Source organism: Natrix helvetica, assembly GCF_964273705.1.
Source record: "Natrix helvetica genome assembly, chromosome: 1".
NCBI classification, from domain to species: Eukaryota; Metazoa; Chordata; class Lepidosauria; order Squamata; family Natricidae; genus Natrix; species Natrix helvetica.
Window position 1 is genome coordinate 19019876 of NC_138548.1, and position 16889 is coordinate 19036764.

The 16889-nt window shown below is 39.1% G+C and overlaps 1 protein-coding gene across 2 annotated transcripts in view; it reads right to left on the reverse strand.

The window, feature by feature from the left end:
* Positions 1–16845, reverse strand: part of PTBP1 (polypyrimidine tract binding protein 1) — a 37669-nt gene extending 20824 nt beyond the window's left edge. The window contains exons 1-3 of one of the 2 annotated variants that reach the window (XM_081938815.1): positions 16718–16845; positions 10610–10640; positions 3225–3300 (exon numbers count right to left, since the gene is read on the reverse strand). In XM_081938815.1, the coding sequence (XP_081794941.1) occupies positions 3225–3300; positions 10610–10640; positions 16718–16725 (115 nt within the window). In that variant the 5' untranslated portion in view covers positions 16726–16845. The remainder of the gene's footprint in view (positions 1–3224; positions 3301–10609; positions 10641–16717) is intronic. The other variant, XM_081938816.1, reaches the window with a different exon arrangement.
* Between the last annotated feature and the right edge of the window lie 44 nt (positions 16846–16889).

Genomic DNA, 16889 nt, shown 5'->3' on the forward strand with positions numbered 1-16889 from the left:
TCCACCCCGAACCACCCCAATGAGGCCGTCGAAATGATGTCCCGGTGTTTGGAGGCCGTACGGGTCTGGATGGATGGCAACCGACTAAAACTCAACCCTTCCAAGACGGAGTGGCTGTGGCTTCCGGCCTCCCGGTTCAACCAGGTGCTTCCATCTCTGGCCATCGGGGGCGTGCAACTAGCCCCCATGGAACAGGTGCGCAATTTGGGCGTCCTCCTAGATGCCCGGCTGTCCATGGATGACCATGTAACAGCCGTGGCAAGGGGGGCGTTCCATCAGGTCCGCCTGATGTGCCAATTGAGCCCCTTATTGGACCGGGATGCCCTACGCACAGTCACCCATGCGCTAGTGACGTCTCGCCTGGACTACTGCAATGCTCTCTACATGGGGCTTCCCTTGAGATGCACTCGGAGACTACAGTTGGTCCAGAACGCGGCCGCGCGGGTGATTATGGGGAGGACTAGATACTCCCCTGTAACACCTCTCCTGCGCGAGCTGCACTGGCTTCCTGTGGTCTACCGAGTGCGTTTCAAGGTTTTGATTATGATCTTTAAAGCGCTTCATGGCACAGGGTCTAGTTACATGCAGGATCGCATCCTGCCCCACACATCCCTACGACCAATTCGCTCACACAGAGAGGGACTTCTCCGGGTGCCGTCCGCCAAACAGTGTCGGGGGGCGACACCCAGGAGCAGAGCCTTCTCTGTGATGGGCCCAGCCCTGTGGAATGACCTCCCCCGTGACATCAGGATTACTTCCGATCTCCGCTCCTTCCGTGTACAGCTGAAGACCCACCTCTTTCAATTATCTGGCCTGGCTCAACCGTAATTTTTCTCACTCCTCCTGACTGTCTTTTTAAATTTTAAATTTTAATTGTACATTGGGTCTTTTACAATTGGGGTATTTTAATGGTGATTTTTAACTGTCTAAATGTTGTAATTGGTTACCTCCTCCGTGCATGTGTGTCTTTGTATTTTTGTATGTTTATGTGTTTGTACACATGTTTCTATGTTCTATATGCCCATTGTACGCCGCCCCGAGTCCTGCCTGGAAAGGGAGCGGCTAATAAATTCAAATTTATTATTATTATTATTATTATTATTAAATAAACAATCTGATGCCCACCAGTGTATCTGCATAGAACTCCCATCAATTTTTCATTTTTAAAAGCCTATACTCTATTTAAAAACTGGTATGGAACATGAAATTAACCAATACAGTAAATACATCTCTCCAAAACCACTATTTCCAAAAGTTCCCCAGGGCTTCATTATTCATAAGATTTACAGGCATCTTTTTAGAAAATAAAATGGCAGGTAGTTGTTTGACTTTGCCATAAAAAGCAAAGTCAAATTACAGTGCTACAGGATAACCTGGAGTGTAATGGAGTCATGGATATTAATCTTGCACACTCTTTAGGTTATTCTCCCCCGTGCAGCCATTTTGTCAATGTATACATCAACTCATAATAGCTATGCGATGAAAATTTGTATGATACAATTTCAAATTTCCAAATATGCACATCAGCAAAACTGTTACTTATGGAACAGACTAATTTATTCTAATAAGATTGCTTAATATAATTATATTGACATGGCGATATAAGTACAGTATATGCAAAAGTAATCTAGTGAACTTCTACTTCAGGTTTTGCTACCAGCAGTCACTGTAATAGCTTGTACACTGTAATAACCTATATACCAATAATCATAAAATTACCTTACCTTACTCATAATTTAAACCCAGATGGGAATTTCACCTCCTACATAGATTTACCTCCATGTCTGTTTGCTGTAGGGCAACTTGCAACCAACAGTAGCAATTTAAGACTGGCAGCCAATGGTGCTTTAATACTATTACAATACAGCTTAAAAACATGTTCACTAGCTAATCACCTAGCCCTAATAACAGCAATTTCATAATGCTTCCATAATCACAGTTGATCAATACAATAGCATTTTTATACTCCAACAGAGTTGGGCATGAGGCACTTAAGCATATGTTTCAATCCAAAGATATCATGATCTAGAGACAGTGAGGGCAACTTTATAATATCATTTTACTTTTAATTCACAGTCGCCTAGTTCTAGAGACTAATACCAGCAATATAAAGTACAAGGCAAGCAAACAAGCAAAAATAAGCAATTTATAACTTAATAAGCTGATCCGGAATGCAATCATGCCAGTAGTGATGGGCATGCCCCAGTATGTCCATGTTGCACCTCTACGTCACTGGTTATCAGGTGGTTTCCAAGTACAGTTCAAGGTCTGGTTATCATTTTTAAAGCCCTTCAGGATACTGCATTGGATTATTTGAAAGACCATCTACTCCCATAGTTTCTGCCTAACTAGCAAGATCAGGCAGAGTTGGTGAGCTTGATGCCATCCATCAGGAACTGGAAAGGGTGTTCTGTCATGAAACCTGCCTTCTGGAACAATATCCCTTCCCTTCCCAAAATTTCTGTAACTATCTCCCTAATTTTTCAAATGTCTTTCAAAACTTGGTCTTAGGGTAAGGAGGTTATAGAACTGTGTGTGTGCTGTGTCCGGACATGCTTTTTTTGTTCTCTACCCTTTTAAGCTGCCCAGTGTTGAGCAATCTCTTTAAATAAACAAACAAACAAACACCAGACCAGTAAATATTGACTGGCTTTGTAAAACATGGTTAAATATTCAGAAGAAAATCATTCTGCAGCAATAATTTTCTACAGAATGCCCAAAAGCTAGACTTAAGAGGGAACTCTGATGAAACAAGACTGTAGGCACAACAGTGAAGGTAAGGAGAACAAAACCAAAATAAAAACCTCCAGTACACTTCAAACAAATACTATTCAGTTGCAGACATTGGAAAATAGTCTCCATACAATGATCTTACCAGTGTGTGTGTGTGTTACATATTCAGAAAATAACCCTTTCACGAAGACAAGTCTATTTTGCAATAATTTCCTTTTTTCCTGCAAATGTCTGTTACTTGCTCTTCTAAGCTATGCAAAATATTTCATCTGCATTAATCACCTATATAAAACTTGAGACATAATTTCAGGTATCAGCACTAGGGAACTTAAGACTGCTGAAACCCTTTAATAAATGGCAGCAAAAGCTCCTTTGGAGCCAGTTGCTACTAAGTGACTGGAATATTAAGTATTCAGGTTGCCTTAGAGGTCAATTTCCCCTGGCAAGTAAATGCTAAAGAAATGTTAAATTCTTGGGGCTACCAGTGTTACCTGCAGAAGCAGAGTTGCTGCTCATGATAAAGGGTCCGTTAGTGACACAAGTAGAAAAAAGTTCGTCAGATCCCCGCTGAAAGAGAAACAGAAAGGGAAAAAAAGTAAGTTGACAGCACTTTGCTAATTTCTATTCAGGTGCTATGAAAACAAGAATAAAAAGTGGTAGAGAAACCGAGATGGGTGGAGAAAGTAAAGGGAAAGCTTGATATTCCACTCAACCCTACATATAATGGAATCAGCAACATGTTAAGAACCATACAAGCAAGGAACAGAGCAACTCCAACAGTGCCCATAACCAAGAGTAAGATTTATATTCTGAAAATATAAGAAAAGAAACAATTTATTTGAATGATTGTTTAGGCTGCAGCCTTCCTCTCTTAAAGCAAGGGAACGACAAAGAGCCATAGCTTGGCTTTGCAACATGAAGGTAAAGTCAAGATTTTCATTTCAATCCACTTTGAAACAATTTTGTTTTATTTGAGTGAAATATTAGTGAAATAGTGAGATACTACTCCCATATGAAAAAGGAAATAGATTCTTAGATGGACAGCAAACCAATTAAAGCATATGAAATTGAATTTTTTTCTCAAAATGTGTTTTTCAAAAGCAGCATCTTTTGCCCCAAAGGTGACAGAAAAATGGGAAGGCATTTATGGGGCACGGTGACTCAAGCTGCACTATAAAATTAGCAAATCACATCTACTTGCTCTATTGATATGAAGGCTAGGGGGTTAAAATCTTCAGGTGCAAATGAGTCTGGCAACATTTTTGAGTTCAAGCTTTTTCTCAGGCAGAACGCTCAGCATTATCCACCTCTTATTTTAAGAGGAATATTTAGCAGAAATTTGGACAAAGTTTGATGAAGTCAATCAGATTGGCGAGATATCTAAATTGCAGCTGAAGCTTAAAGAATACATGCTGCAGGTTTGCAAAAATAGTATTATTTCTTTAGACGGTCTTCATTTGAGAAAGCATTGTAGTTAGAAGACAGATAAGGGGAACTAGGGAAAATTCTTGACTAATAGGGTCTGCAAGTCACTAGATATATTGGAGCGTTCTAATCATAGCATCTTTGGATGAGCATATTGAATGAGTAACTCGCAGAATTCTGTCCGTCCTTACTAATTCCCATTTGCTTTCTCAGTAATAGTGATTTAGTAATGCCTACATAACCAAGCTCTTTAAAACATTGGGTTTTTAAAAAAAACATTGAAAGTCTTTTTATGTCAACCAATTTGCCCCATGTCCATAACAAACCAAAACAGATGTTTATCCAAATTGGGAGCTGAATATTATGATCTGACGAAGGTGAAAAGCACAAGGACTCTGGCAACAACTGGAGGATGTGTGTGGAAAACCAGAGTGAAGTGTGTCACATCACTTTTCATTCAGCAGGCTCAAGTTAGTTTCTTTTGCTCAGCCATCACATGTCCCAGCATGGTAATATCCTCCCCCACTCCACATACTCTGGAATCTATATTGAAAAGGTGGCTTCAGCTGCTGAAGAAAAGTAGCTTGGAATCTCCTGCAACGTGCAGGAGTTTGCAGTTAGTCATGGCAATAATAGAGGGCATTGCCAATACGTATTTTCTATTGCTGCTCAAAAAAAAAGTAGCAGTTTCCACAGATTGTAACACAAGACACTTATGAGTTTTGCCTCCATTTTACAACCTTTCTTGCCACAGTTGTTAAGTTAGTTACATTCTTATTAAAGTGACTCTAGCTTCCCCATTGATTTTGCTTGTCAGAAGGTTGCAAAGGTGATCCCATGACCCAGGGACACTGCAACTATCATAAACACATGCCAACTGCCAAACGGCCACATTTTGATTATGGCCACAGGGATGCTGCAATGGCCGTTTATGAAAAAATGTAAGTCACTCTTCTCAATGCTGTTGTAACTTGGAATGGTCACTAAACAAATGGTTGTAAGTCAAGACTATCTATATCACTAAAAGGAAAACAGAGTTAAAATAGGTTATCTTTGTTGGCTGGTGGCAGCTGAGGACAGGCAGGGAAGGTGCTGGGAAGATTGAAGGTGAGGCTAGCGGCATATGCAGCAATGAAATACTACCATTGGCTGAAAAAAAGGAAAGGAAGAGTAAGTGCTAGGAAAATTTGGGGATAGATGAGCCACCAGCCTGGGCGATGCACAAAGCAACTCAAATGAGGAAAGGTTCAGGGCACGCCAGCCTTGACCTACCACTGTCTGGATTTTGTTTTATCTGACTCCTGAAAATGATCCATGATTCAGTTCTGCCAAGCTAGGGCTGACCCCAGCAGAACTTATGGAATGCAGTGATTTGTTCCAAGTTTGAAACAAAACAATGTTTCCATTCCATGAATACCCCTAGTTATTACAGAAAAGTGCTGATTTACACATTTATTAAATGCTTGTGATAGTTTAAAACATTTCAGAACAGCTGGACAAATAAGCTACAATAGAAGCACCTGTCCATGTAGGTACCATTTATTGGCCTGAGATTACAAGTCCATATTGCAGTGAGAAAGAAAAATACTTCACATTTTAATAAAAACCTGGGCTAAATTATTTTATATAAACTTAGTATAATTTTGTTTTTAAAGCAAAAAATCAAAAGAATTCTATTATAACAGAAATGCCAACAAATCTATTAGGAATTAATTTTATGACAACTTTCCTCTTCAATTTAAGAACGCAAGAAAGCTCCTTTAACCCAACTTCATGGATACATCATGCGGTTTGCTGGGTTAAAAATACAGAAGCCATTTACTGCCTTCTTCCCACGTTTCCCCTCTCCCCCTTTACTCTCTAAGCACGTATCCTTGCCATTTCTTGGTTCCCAATTCTAGTACGAACCATGCCCAATGAAGCTGTTTTTTTAATCAGCCACATTGGCTATGAGGAACAAGATGGCTTAAGCCTTAACCACTTTTTAAACCAGAAAGGACCTCTCTTTTATTATTCAAAACTATTTTTTGCCTCAGATTTTGTTCAGCAAATTTAGAAGACAGTAGGGGTCCTTCCCCACCTCTTCAACTTTTGGTCCTGTTGGGTCCTCTGTAAAAACTGTTAATCAATTTTTGTCTATCTTTCATAAAGGTCTCATGACTGCTCAAAAGCGTAGCTCTTTTCTGCTGTATTGCCCTTACTCCTTAGTCTTCTCAGACTTCTTCCAGTTACTATAGAAACAAGTCATAAAATAAACCTCCACTCTGAATGGATCTGAAGGGTGGGGCTGTCAAATGGCTCAGAGTTCTTGAACTCAGAATAATCAAAGTTATGCAGTCTTTCTTGTCTGATAGAGAGCTCCACACCCAGGTTTACAGCTGCCAACATTTACAAGCGCATTGCACTGTAAGATTCTCATCCAAACCAAGTTTTAATGATTTTATTTCATTACAGGGAACACAGGCTCCCATGCCTATGTTTGCTTACATATTCCTGCACATTTATACAGTTAAATGTTTACTTAGTTTGTACAAATCAGACTACAAAATATTCAACAAACTATGGCAAAATAAACTGCAATAGCACAGTGTAAATTCATCTAGTCTAGTTAAGTCTCTCAGTTGAAATTTCCAGCTGTTCCACTGGATAATGTTGGAAATGGAAGCATTGTGCTGCTAGGGCCCGAACAGGATGTCTGTTTTGATATGATATAGAATAGACAAAGACAGATGTGGAGATAACTCTTATCTCACTGAACCTTTGAATCAAAAGATTGGCAGTTACAAATTAAACTATGAACATTAATTTCAGCCTCAAATTGATTCAATTATGGCAGCACCCCACCCCAAAATAACTCAAGGGAACAGCATGCCTCCAGCACAAACACTTGGCCCTGATCTAATTGTAGAAGTTCACACAATCATGTTTAGGTTATAAAGCTTGCTTCATTTAAAAATACATAATTTTTCAGGAGTATCAGAACTACTGTTGACTAGAGCAGTGGTCGGCAAGCCGCGGCTCGCGAGCCACATGTGGCTCTTTACACACTTTAATGTGGCTCTTCTGTGTGCCGGGCGCCCGCTCTCCTCCCTCCTCTCGGGCACTTCAAACCAAGCGATCCTCCTGAAGTCGGGCGGGGACGAGAAGCGAGGAGGCAGAAAAAGAAACGGAGGCTAAGGAGCTTCACCCCGCCTCCTCCCAGCAAAAATCTAACCGGGGAGCCGGGCGGGCAGTAGCAAATTAGCCGACACTGCGTGATCAGCTAATTTGCTACTGCCCGCCGGCTCCCTGATAAGATTTTTCTGGGGGGGGGGGGAAAGCTCCTTGGCCTCCGTCTCTTTTTCTCCCTCCTCGCTTCCTGGGGCTCCACCAATGGGGGAGCAAGGCCCGCCCAGCGCCAGGCTTTGGGCTAACACAGAGGTCTGCAAAGTTGGCTGTTTTAAGACTGGTGGACTTCAATTCTCAGAATTCTGGGAGTTGAAGTCCACCAGTCTTAAGAGCCAATTTTGCAGATCCCTGGGCTAATATGATTGATGCCCTTTTGGTGGACTTCAATTCTCAGAATTCTGGGAGTTGAAGTCCACAAGTCTTCAAGCTGTCAGGTTTGAAGACCCCTTGGGGTTTTTTTCCTAAAGGGTTAGGGATGCAAGGATCTTGTAACTTGACAGCTTTAAGACTTGCGTGCTTCAAATGCCAGAGTTTATTGAAACTAAAAACAGTGTACCATCCTATATATTTTCGGTTTTTAAAATGTGGCTCTCAAAATAAATTTCAATCGTGGTTTTGGCGAGATTTGGCTCAGTTGAAAAAAAAGGTTGCCCACCACATTCCTTTACTTGATACCTGTTTATCTACTCCTAGCCACTTATTGAGACAAAGACACTGTCAGGATTCCAAATAGAAACTTTTTTCTAATCCTTGTTAATCTTCAGGGATTTGAAGGCTAAATTATCAGAAAATGTGGTCCTAGCTGTTGTATTTAAAACAAGATACAGGCAGTCCTTGAGACTGGTAACTCAATGGTTAAATGAAGCAATTGCTAAGTTAAACCCCAACTATTCTTTTGATCTTTACTTTGCTTTACAGACATGTGGAGTTTGTAAATGTGAGGACTTATGCCAAAGTTATTTTTTCATCATATCTGTAAATGCAAAAGTTCACTCTCTGAAGCAACTGTGAAATGAGGACCACCTGTACCTGATTTAACATATATTGCTGATTGAAACCTATTAGAACAGCTTTCCAGAAACTGTTTTCTCCACACTGATAACCATCAATATTTCCTGCCAGAATAGTTATGATTTTCATTTTTCAGAATCTAAAAGACAAAAATATTGTCTTTCCCCCATCACCTCATTTATCATTTTAAAATTAAATAACCATTTTAAGCAAGGACAATAACTTACTTCCTACAAGAATTTCATGAATTAAAGGGTTAACGTTTGCAGAAAACTGAAGATGCATTCTCCACATGCTTTCCATATTTTCAAACTGAGAAGCATTAGTTAATATTTCTTTATGTCAACACATGTGGCTCACATATGTGATAAAGCCTGTTACAGCAAGCCCACCAAGAGCCAGCTTGTAATAGAACTGAAGATGCACATTAAGGCCTGGAATGTCTCCACTGACATTCTTGGCTTGTGGCCTGAAGCTATATTTCCTGTTTCCATGGCAAAGATCCTAGTCTCTGTACAACAGTAGGTCTATCTAGCCTAACAGAGTGAATGCTCTCTAACAAGGTCAAGGCAGAGCATAATGAAGCATATTTACAGAGCGTATACCCCTTCTGTAGTAATACACAGATATTCAAAGTCTGTTTATGTGATGAGGGCATAAATTTCATGCCAAGTCAGCAAACTATATTTTCCACAGTTAAAGCTGATATGAGGCACAACTTTATAATAATATACTTTATCAAAATCTTAAGTGAGAACCAAAGAAACATAAGACTGGGAGGTCTTCTAGTTCAATCTCCTTGCCCAAGGCAGGAGTCCTTACTCTATCTCAGATGGTTGACCAATGTTTTCTTGAAAATCTTCAGCAATGGAACACTCTGGAGGAGATCTGGTCCAATGATTGTTCAATCAGGAAATTTCTCCTTAGTTCCAGGTTGGATCGTCCTCTGAGGAGCTTCTACCCGTTGATCCTTGTCCTGCCCTTAGCTGCTTTGGAGAATAAATCAGCCCCTCTTCCTTGTGACAACTCTTCCAAGTATTGGAAGAGGGTTATCATATCATCCCTAAACCGTTTCTTCATTAGGCTAAACATATGTAGTTCCCTTAGTCAATTATTATATGGTTTAGTCTTCAGATCCCTTATCTTTGCTGTTCTTCTCCGCAATCAAAGTTGTTTATTATTTAACTTCTTGGATTTTCTATTTCACTTCTTGGATTATCAATACTGTAACAACAATAGCACTTGAATACTCCTTTTTTTGGTAAAACAAGCCTTTTAACAGCTAAAAAAAAAAAACCCAGCTGATTCAAATACAAAAAAACTGAGGGATGTCAAATATTTCAACTATTTCAGACTTCAAGCAGCCTTCAACATAACCAGTATATCATAATTTTCAAAATTAGTTCTTTTTGTGCACAATTCAGATTTTAATCACACCATCCTTCCCTTCCCGCTTATCAATTTGAATGTAATTCTGATAAAATTAATTGACTGGAAATCTTGCTGATTAGAAGATTCACATTTCATAGTAGCAACACATTAAGACTATGATGTTTCACAGCCAAGAGATGGGATGCATTCTCTGGACACCTATTTCTCATTACGTTTGCTGATATGTGTTTACTCATTGTCATTTCTATAATTAATGGTGATAAATCTAGGGCCAAAATATCCAGACTGAATAGTCATGTTTTGTTGTATTCAAAGATGTTTGACTAGTTTTTAATTAAGAACCAGCCTTTCAACAAAGACTTCTCAATAAGCATTGAGAAACCTGAAAGTTAAAAAAAATATTTCCCACAAACAGAACTGATCTAATATTTAGAATATCAAACTGAGTTACTTTCTTTGCAATAATCTATCAAAGATCTCTTGCATATCATCAAATATCCCTGAAGCATTCTAGAGTTCACACCATTCTGGCATGTTCCTCTACAATTTCACTATTACTCTGCATACACTGCAAATAATACAATATTTTCTTTTGGAATTTTTCAGTCTAGAAGATTGGATGAGAGGGGAGTTGTTTTCTAAAGAAGTCTGTGTGGTATTAGCAATCTTCCAAAGATGTCTTCATGAAACCTGTCCCCCTGGAATATAGAAACCCCCTCCCCCCAAAAGTATCACACAATATCAATGTGATTGTTACAATGGAAATCTCATTTCATTAACAAAGTCATTCAGAAACCTAAGTCTTAAAATAGCCTGGTTTTGTGAGAATGGTTTTACAACATGTAGTTGCTGAAACAATGAGAGGAATAAAAATACCTACCTTTGTTCCAACTGTTATATCTTGGACAATGCTGTAAAAAAAGAAAAAGATTACATAGTTAGCTGATTTACATTTACACATCAAAGATATGTGAAATAAAACAAAGCAGAATGAAGGTTAAAATGTGAAATTCCTAGTAGACAATGCATGTTTAAAATAGTGCTGGAACCAAAAAGTAATCAGAAATTTAATTCATAGGAAGATATATATCTCCCAGTAAGACTACTGCAGATACCACAAAAACTGCTCTTCCTAAGAATGTGATACAATTAGACTTCAGACTATATTCAAGCCAAATATACACTATTGCATATACATTTCAATATGTAAAAGCCACATGACGTTTATCTCCATATGCTTAAAACAAGTTAGAGGACAAACCGAATGAAACAAATTCTATTAAACTTGAAAAAAGGCACTCCACCCAACTCTACATAGTTCAGAGAAGTAGGCTTTTGAATATGATAATACCTCCCACATCAAATTAAGTTTTATGGCAGTACAAGGTTAATTGTTCCTGCAGACGTATAACTACATCTAAAACCTGACTGTCAAGACTAAATAACAAGGTTGCACCCTTTGTTTTAAATTTTATGCATCAAGTAAGGTGTTTTTTTTAAATCCTGGATTTAATGAACTCATCAGCCCTCACTCTGGAGCCTAAAACAGTTTCAACACATCCTATGTTCTCTCGGCAGCTAAGGCAGCCCTAAGGGAGAGGACACTGCCCCTGCATGCACATATTACACACCCCTTTCCCAGCATTAGCACTGCATAGAAGAATTTCCGTGAATAAAGCTGAAGTAGTAGTCACAAGGACGAAGAAATACATGGGAAAAGAACAAAGGCTGCATAAAAGGGTTTAAGTTCTTTCAAGAAATGTTGATTGTTCTTACTGCTCTGTTTATTTGCTTTAATCAGCTTGATACTAAACTCAGTAATATATGCTACACAATTGTTATCCCTCTACATAATCTGACAGATGTTTGATTTTCATCTCCCACAGTTGTTACTCTTATTTAGGTTAGATGGATGATGGGAATGTCCAATACACCAGGACATAAACCAGTCAGCCATTATTCAATGGTGTCTGACAAATTTAGTCTTTGCATGACTGATGAATCACATCAGAAAAACCACCAAAAACGGCAAGCTATTGCATATCATCAGTGCATTTGACTACAGCTTTTCTTGAAAAATAAGGTGTAAAGTGAGATAAGGTATAATAATGTAAAAAACAAGGCAGTGGCCCCCAACTTTTTGGCACCCGGGACTGGTTTTGTGGAGGTTTTTTCGTAGACCTGAGGGGGTGCAGTTTTGTGTGTTGCCTGCATCCACAGTGGATGCAACTTCGGTTGTCTGCCTGACCTGGTTTCTGGCATGCCACGGCCCAGGGCCAGTCCAGAGACAAAAAGTGGGGTCCCTGTATTAAGTTACCAAAATGTTTACTGTAGCAGCTTACAACTTAGCTCCAGAAGCTGCCCAGAAGATAAAAAGCCAATCTGGATTAGATACCATCTAATTTATTATGGCAAAAATTATTTTTATACTTTGAGACAATAATATTGATTGGTCTGATGGATTAGCTAAAATAAAGAATATGTAGTGCTACATGTTGGACAACCATTTGTCTAAAATGGTATTGAACATATAGTGGTATCTGTAATAATGCAATGATACCAAAATGGCGACTCTTATGCTGTGACATAATACAAATGCCATTATATAAGATGACATCATTTGCCTTTCTTGAGGTCCATGCAAACATAATGCCTGATAAATTAACTTCTATAAACTTTTTATTGTTCGAAAATCACCTTTAAACAACTTAGATAAAAACCAAAGCTTCATCTCATCTCCACATCCAGATAATAAAAGTTCCACCCATTAAAAAAAGCCTGCAGGTAAATTCTTCATTCTCATGCAAAATGTAATTTTTATTCTTCTAGGTTTTCAGAAGGAAGAAATGATGCAGTTCCCACCAAGAACATCTACAATTAACTAAAAAGAAGTGAAAACCTTTCTTGGCATAATAAAACAATTCTAAAAGGACCATAAAGCAAGAATTACAATACCCTGGCCATACTAAACTTTTTTTAAGGAAAGAAGACTGGCCAGACTTGATTCCAAAAATGGATTGAGAAAAGTTTTAGGGAACTTTTTCTGTAACTATGCTTTGCAAATGAAGAAACAAAGTACAGTACTTGTCCAATTATCCACACATAGTATCATTCAGTTTTAACTTTTGTCCAGCTTGTCAGTCACCAACAAAAACATTCTACTGTATTTAAAAACTTGACCAGGTTCACAATGCACAGATAAAAATAACAAATGCCTGATACATGAAAAGTGGGATGGATGCAGAGCAATTTCTGCAACGTGAAGATGACACTAAAATGACAAAACATATGGTATGACATCAAAACAAAAGTTCACTCCTTTATAACTGCATCTCAATATCTTGTTTGTAAGCAGAGTTTTGCAGTGATCTGCATTTTATCACTTGCCCTCTCTTCTGAAGGTTGATGACATGAGAATGTATTTCTTAAGATACAGTTCTGACCACATCCACAAAAAGGTAAAAGGCTACAACTTCAAGTATAAAATAAATGTAATAATCAAGAAAGGAGGAAATATGATTATTCTATGAAATAGCTTTAAAGACCTTGTTTAACGATATCAACAGCAAAGAAGATCACAATTTCTAAATGTATTTCAAGTCTAGATTTTGAACTCAATTACCAGTACAGAGTAAATAAAGAACAGAAGCAGAACCAGAGTATTTGCAAGAATATCAGAATAGTCTTGATGGATTAGGCCAAGGTCCATTTTAGTCCTCCTTTTATTTTACAATGTAGCCAAAGAAATATTCACATTAGGAGATGAGACATATTTCCATCCAATTGTTGTTTCCCTGAAATTTGATTTAGAAGTATGTTGCATCTAAGTTAACATGGTAACAAAGTAACATGAAGTATTAAGATTAATATCCCTTGAACAAACCGGTATAATTTATCTAATCCCCTTTCAACCATTCCAAGGCAACAACCATTATCAGGGTAATAATCATTTATCTATTCCAAATCTTTTTCCAATTAGTTATAATTTTAGAGAATAAAAAGAAAAACTTCTATGCTAGCCATGCTTTTAAAAACCTGGATCATGTTTCCACTAACTTGTTTTTCCTCTTAGCTGTATGCAAGTATTTTTTTCCTTATAGGAAACATTCAAATCCATTGATCAATCATTGTAGTTGTGTTCTATGTTTTTCCTTTTTAACAATAAGAACAAATGAGAACTAAACTTATAAAGACACTACAATGTTGACATTTTTTTATTTCAATCCCTTTGACATGGCTAGCATTAACCTTTCACAGCTGCCAGTTTTATTTATTGTGCTATCTACCATAAACCCAGTTTTACAGACAATTCATTATATGTGATTTTTTTTCTCAATGCACATTATTTTATCCTCTAAATGTTACCCTTAAATACTTAAAACTATCTCTGCCATTTGGTTGACAATTCACCAAAAAAAGACCCTTACAATAAAAATTGGTTTATATCACCCACATTATTTAGAATTATTTGTGAATTTGGGTTGATAGCTTGCTCCTATATTAAGATAATTTATGAACAAGTTAAAAAGCACCAGTCAACACTGATCCCCTTTTGCTTGCCACAATCAACACACATCTTATTTCCTTCATTCCTGCCTTCAAAACAGGCTCCTTTATCTCATGACTATTATTTACTCAAGAGCCCTTAATGAAGAACTTCATCAAAGACTTTGTGAAAATCCAAGTACAGGATATTGAAAAGTGTTGCTGACATGTTCAAATAATGGAACAAAGTTGTGACACATTCAAATATTGGAACAAAATGTATCCTTATGGAATCGATAATTCTTTTAGAAATGTTTGTTCACCATGTGTTTAGCTATTTTTTTTTCATCACTAGCAGTTTGCTTAGCCTTAGAGCTACCGAGCTTATAGTTTTCCAGGTGCCCTACAGGCCTCTTTAAAATATTCTGTTATGGGCTCAGAAATTTCATGTTTGAGTTTTTTTTTAAATTCAGTATTTGTTCATACAATTTGCTTTTGGTTTTCTGCAGCTGTTACCTGGTGGATAATGATTAGTTATTTATACCTGAGCTGGTCTTAATAGTACAAACTACCTGTATATGTGAACTTGCTTCCCTGCTTTTCTTACTTACAAGTGTTTCATTTTTAAAATGAACTATAAATTTGAAGATTTGCACTGCAGATCTGTCATATTACAAACTATCATTAATTGCTCTTAAGCCTTTTGGCTTAATGAGCAAAATTAAATTCTTTGAATAGGCAACTGCATTGAAGGGAAAAGGACCCTTCACTCAGATTAGAAAATATTTGAAACATGACAAATGAAGGCAAGGGATCTAGGATTCAAGTGTAACTTTGACTTTTAAAAGATGGGTGTCATGGAATTAAAACCAATTAGATGAAAGAACCTACTCTGAATACAGAGCATCACATCATCAGGAATTGCATTAAAACTGAACATTCAGAGGTAACTAGAAAGGCTCATTAAATTTATCTATCTCTCCATCATTTATCTTCTCCACAACTCTTACTCTTTTAGGCTAAATGGATATCCCAACTAAGTCCACCTCAAACCATTTCACAATTTCTTTAAAAAAATACCCACTCAAACGTATTTTAACTCTTCTTAGATGCCTCCAACTTTTACTGGGTCATCGGTCACTATATAAACCGCGTAAAAAGGACTATACCTTTTATTTTCTTTAGTGCACGTGTTTAAGTCTCTTCCCCTCTCCGAAATTATTTTGTCTTTTTAAGACGCAGAGAAGCAAGAGTGGAATTAGGGCGGAGGCAGAAAAGCCCTTTAGGCTAATTAATATCCGGGCGACGGAAGGCGGCCAAATGTGGGAAGGGGGCGTGGCCAGAACACGAGCACGAGGCAGCCGAACCCAGCAGGAAGTACCTTGAGAGTTATTTTTTTTAAAAAAATGGAGAAGCGAGGAAAAGGGGCGAGGACGCCCGGGCGCGTTCATATCCGGAATGTTGAGCAAGTCAAGCATTGAGGGACTTTTGAGTAAAAACCGCAGGAGATGGGAGCAAAAAATAAAAATTTATCAATCGTTTACAAGATAATAGGTATAAGAATAAACTTGAGTATGATGAAGTGAGTACGAATAAATGGGAGACAATAGGACATGCACGCTGGTGCGCTTATGCACGCGCCTTACAGACCTCTTAGGAAGGGGGTGAGGTCCATGCTAGACAGTTTTAAGATTAAAGTTATGGGGGTTTGAGGATGTAACAACAGAGTCAGGCAGTGCATTCCAGGCACTGACCACTCTGTTGCTGAAGTCATATTTTCTGCAATCTTGGATTGGAGTGGTTCACCTTTACTTTGTATCTGTTGTTTGCTCTGGCATTATTGCGGTTATTCCAACCCGGCACATCCCACGTCGAAAACTACACGAGTTTCCTCCCCAACCGAGCACATTCCTGAATTATAGAGCAACCGGAGTGGGGAGGAGGGGAGACCAGGTTGGGGGGAAAACCACGAACCATGTGCCGGAAATGGTAGGCGGAAAAGGGGTGCAGCAAGACAAGAACTCGAGGCGGAGAATATCGGGCAGCCGGATTTAGGGGACGCGCGCGGGGGGTTTGGAGGATTCGTAGAACGTCCGGGGAGCGTGCGCGCGCAGCCCGCGAGAGAGGGAAAAAAGGTGGGGGGAGAGAAACGATGGCGGCGCATAACTTTAAGGGGGGAGGGAAGGAGGGCAAATTCCGGTAGAGGGAAGAGACGGGGAGGGGGGGCTATCCTGGGACGGCTGTACGCGAATCCCCCGGGTCTCTTCAATTCTGTTCCCAGAACTCGGCCAAACTTTTTGCCATGGTGCGAGTGGCCTAGTTTCTGCCTCCCCTGCACGCCCGACACTCGCGTCCGGCGATTTCTCTCACGCCGGACGGAGAGCGACCGCTCCCTCGCCTCAGTTTATGCGACACGGTCAGGCGAGCCGTGAGCCCCTCCCGAAACAATATTACCTCACAAGTTACGCCGTCCCCGTCCCCCCGCGTCCTCGTTATCGCTTACCCGTCCATGGCACACGAAGGCAACCCGAAGGGAAGCGGAGTGCAGGCGCTGGAGTAGCAGGAGCGGATCCAACGGCTACGTGTTATATAGACTCACAAAATGGCGGCTCGGAAAGGGTCCGCCCTCGACTCCTTCCCGACGCTGAATGCTGATTGGCTGATTGGCCTGTCGC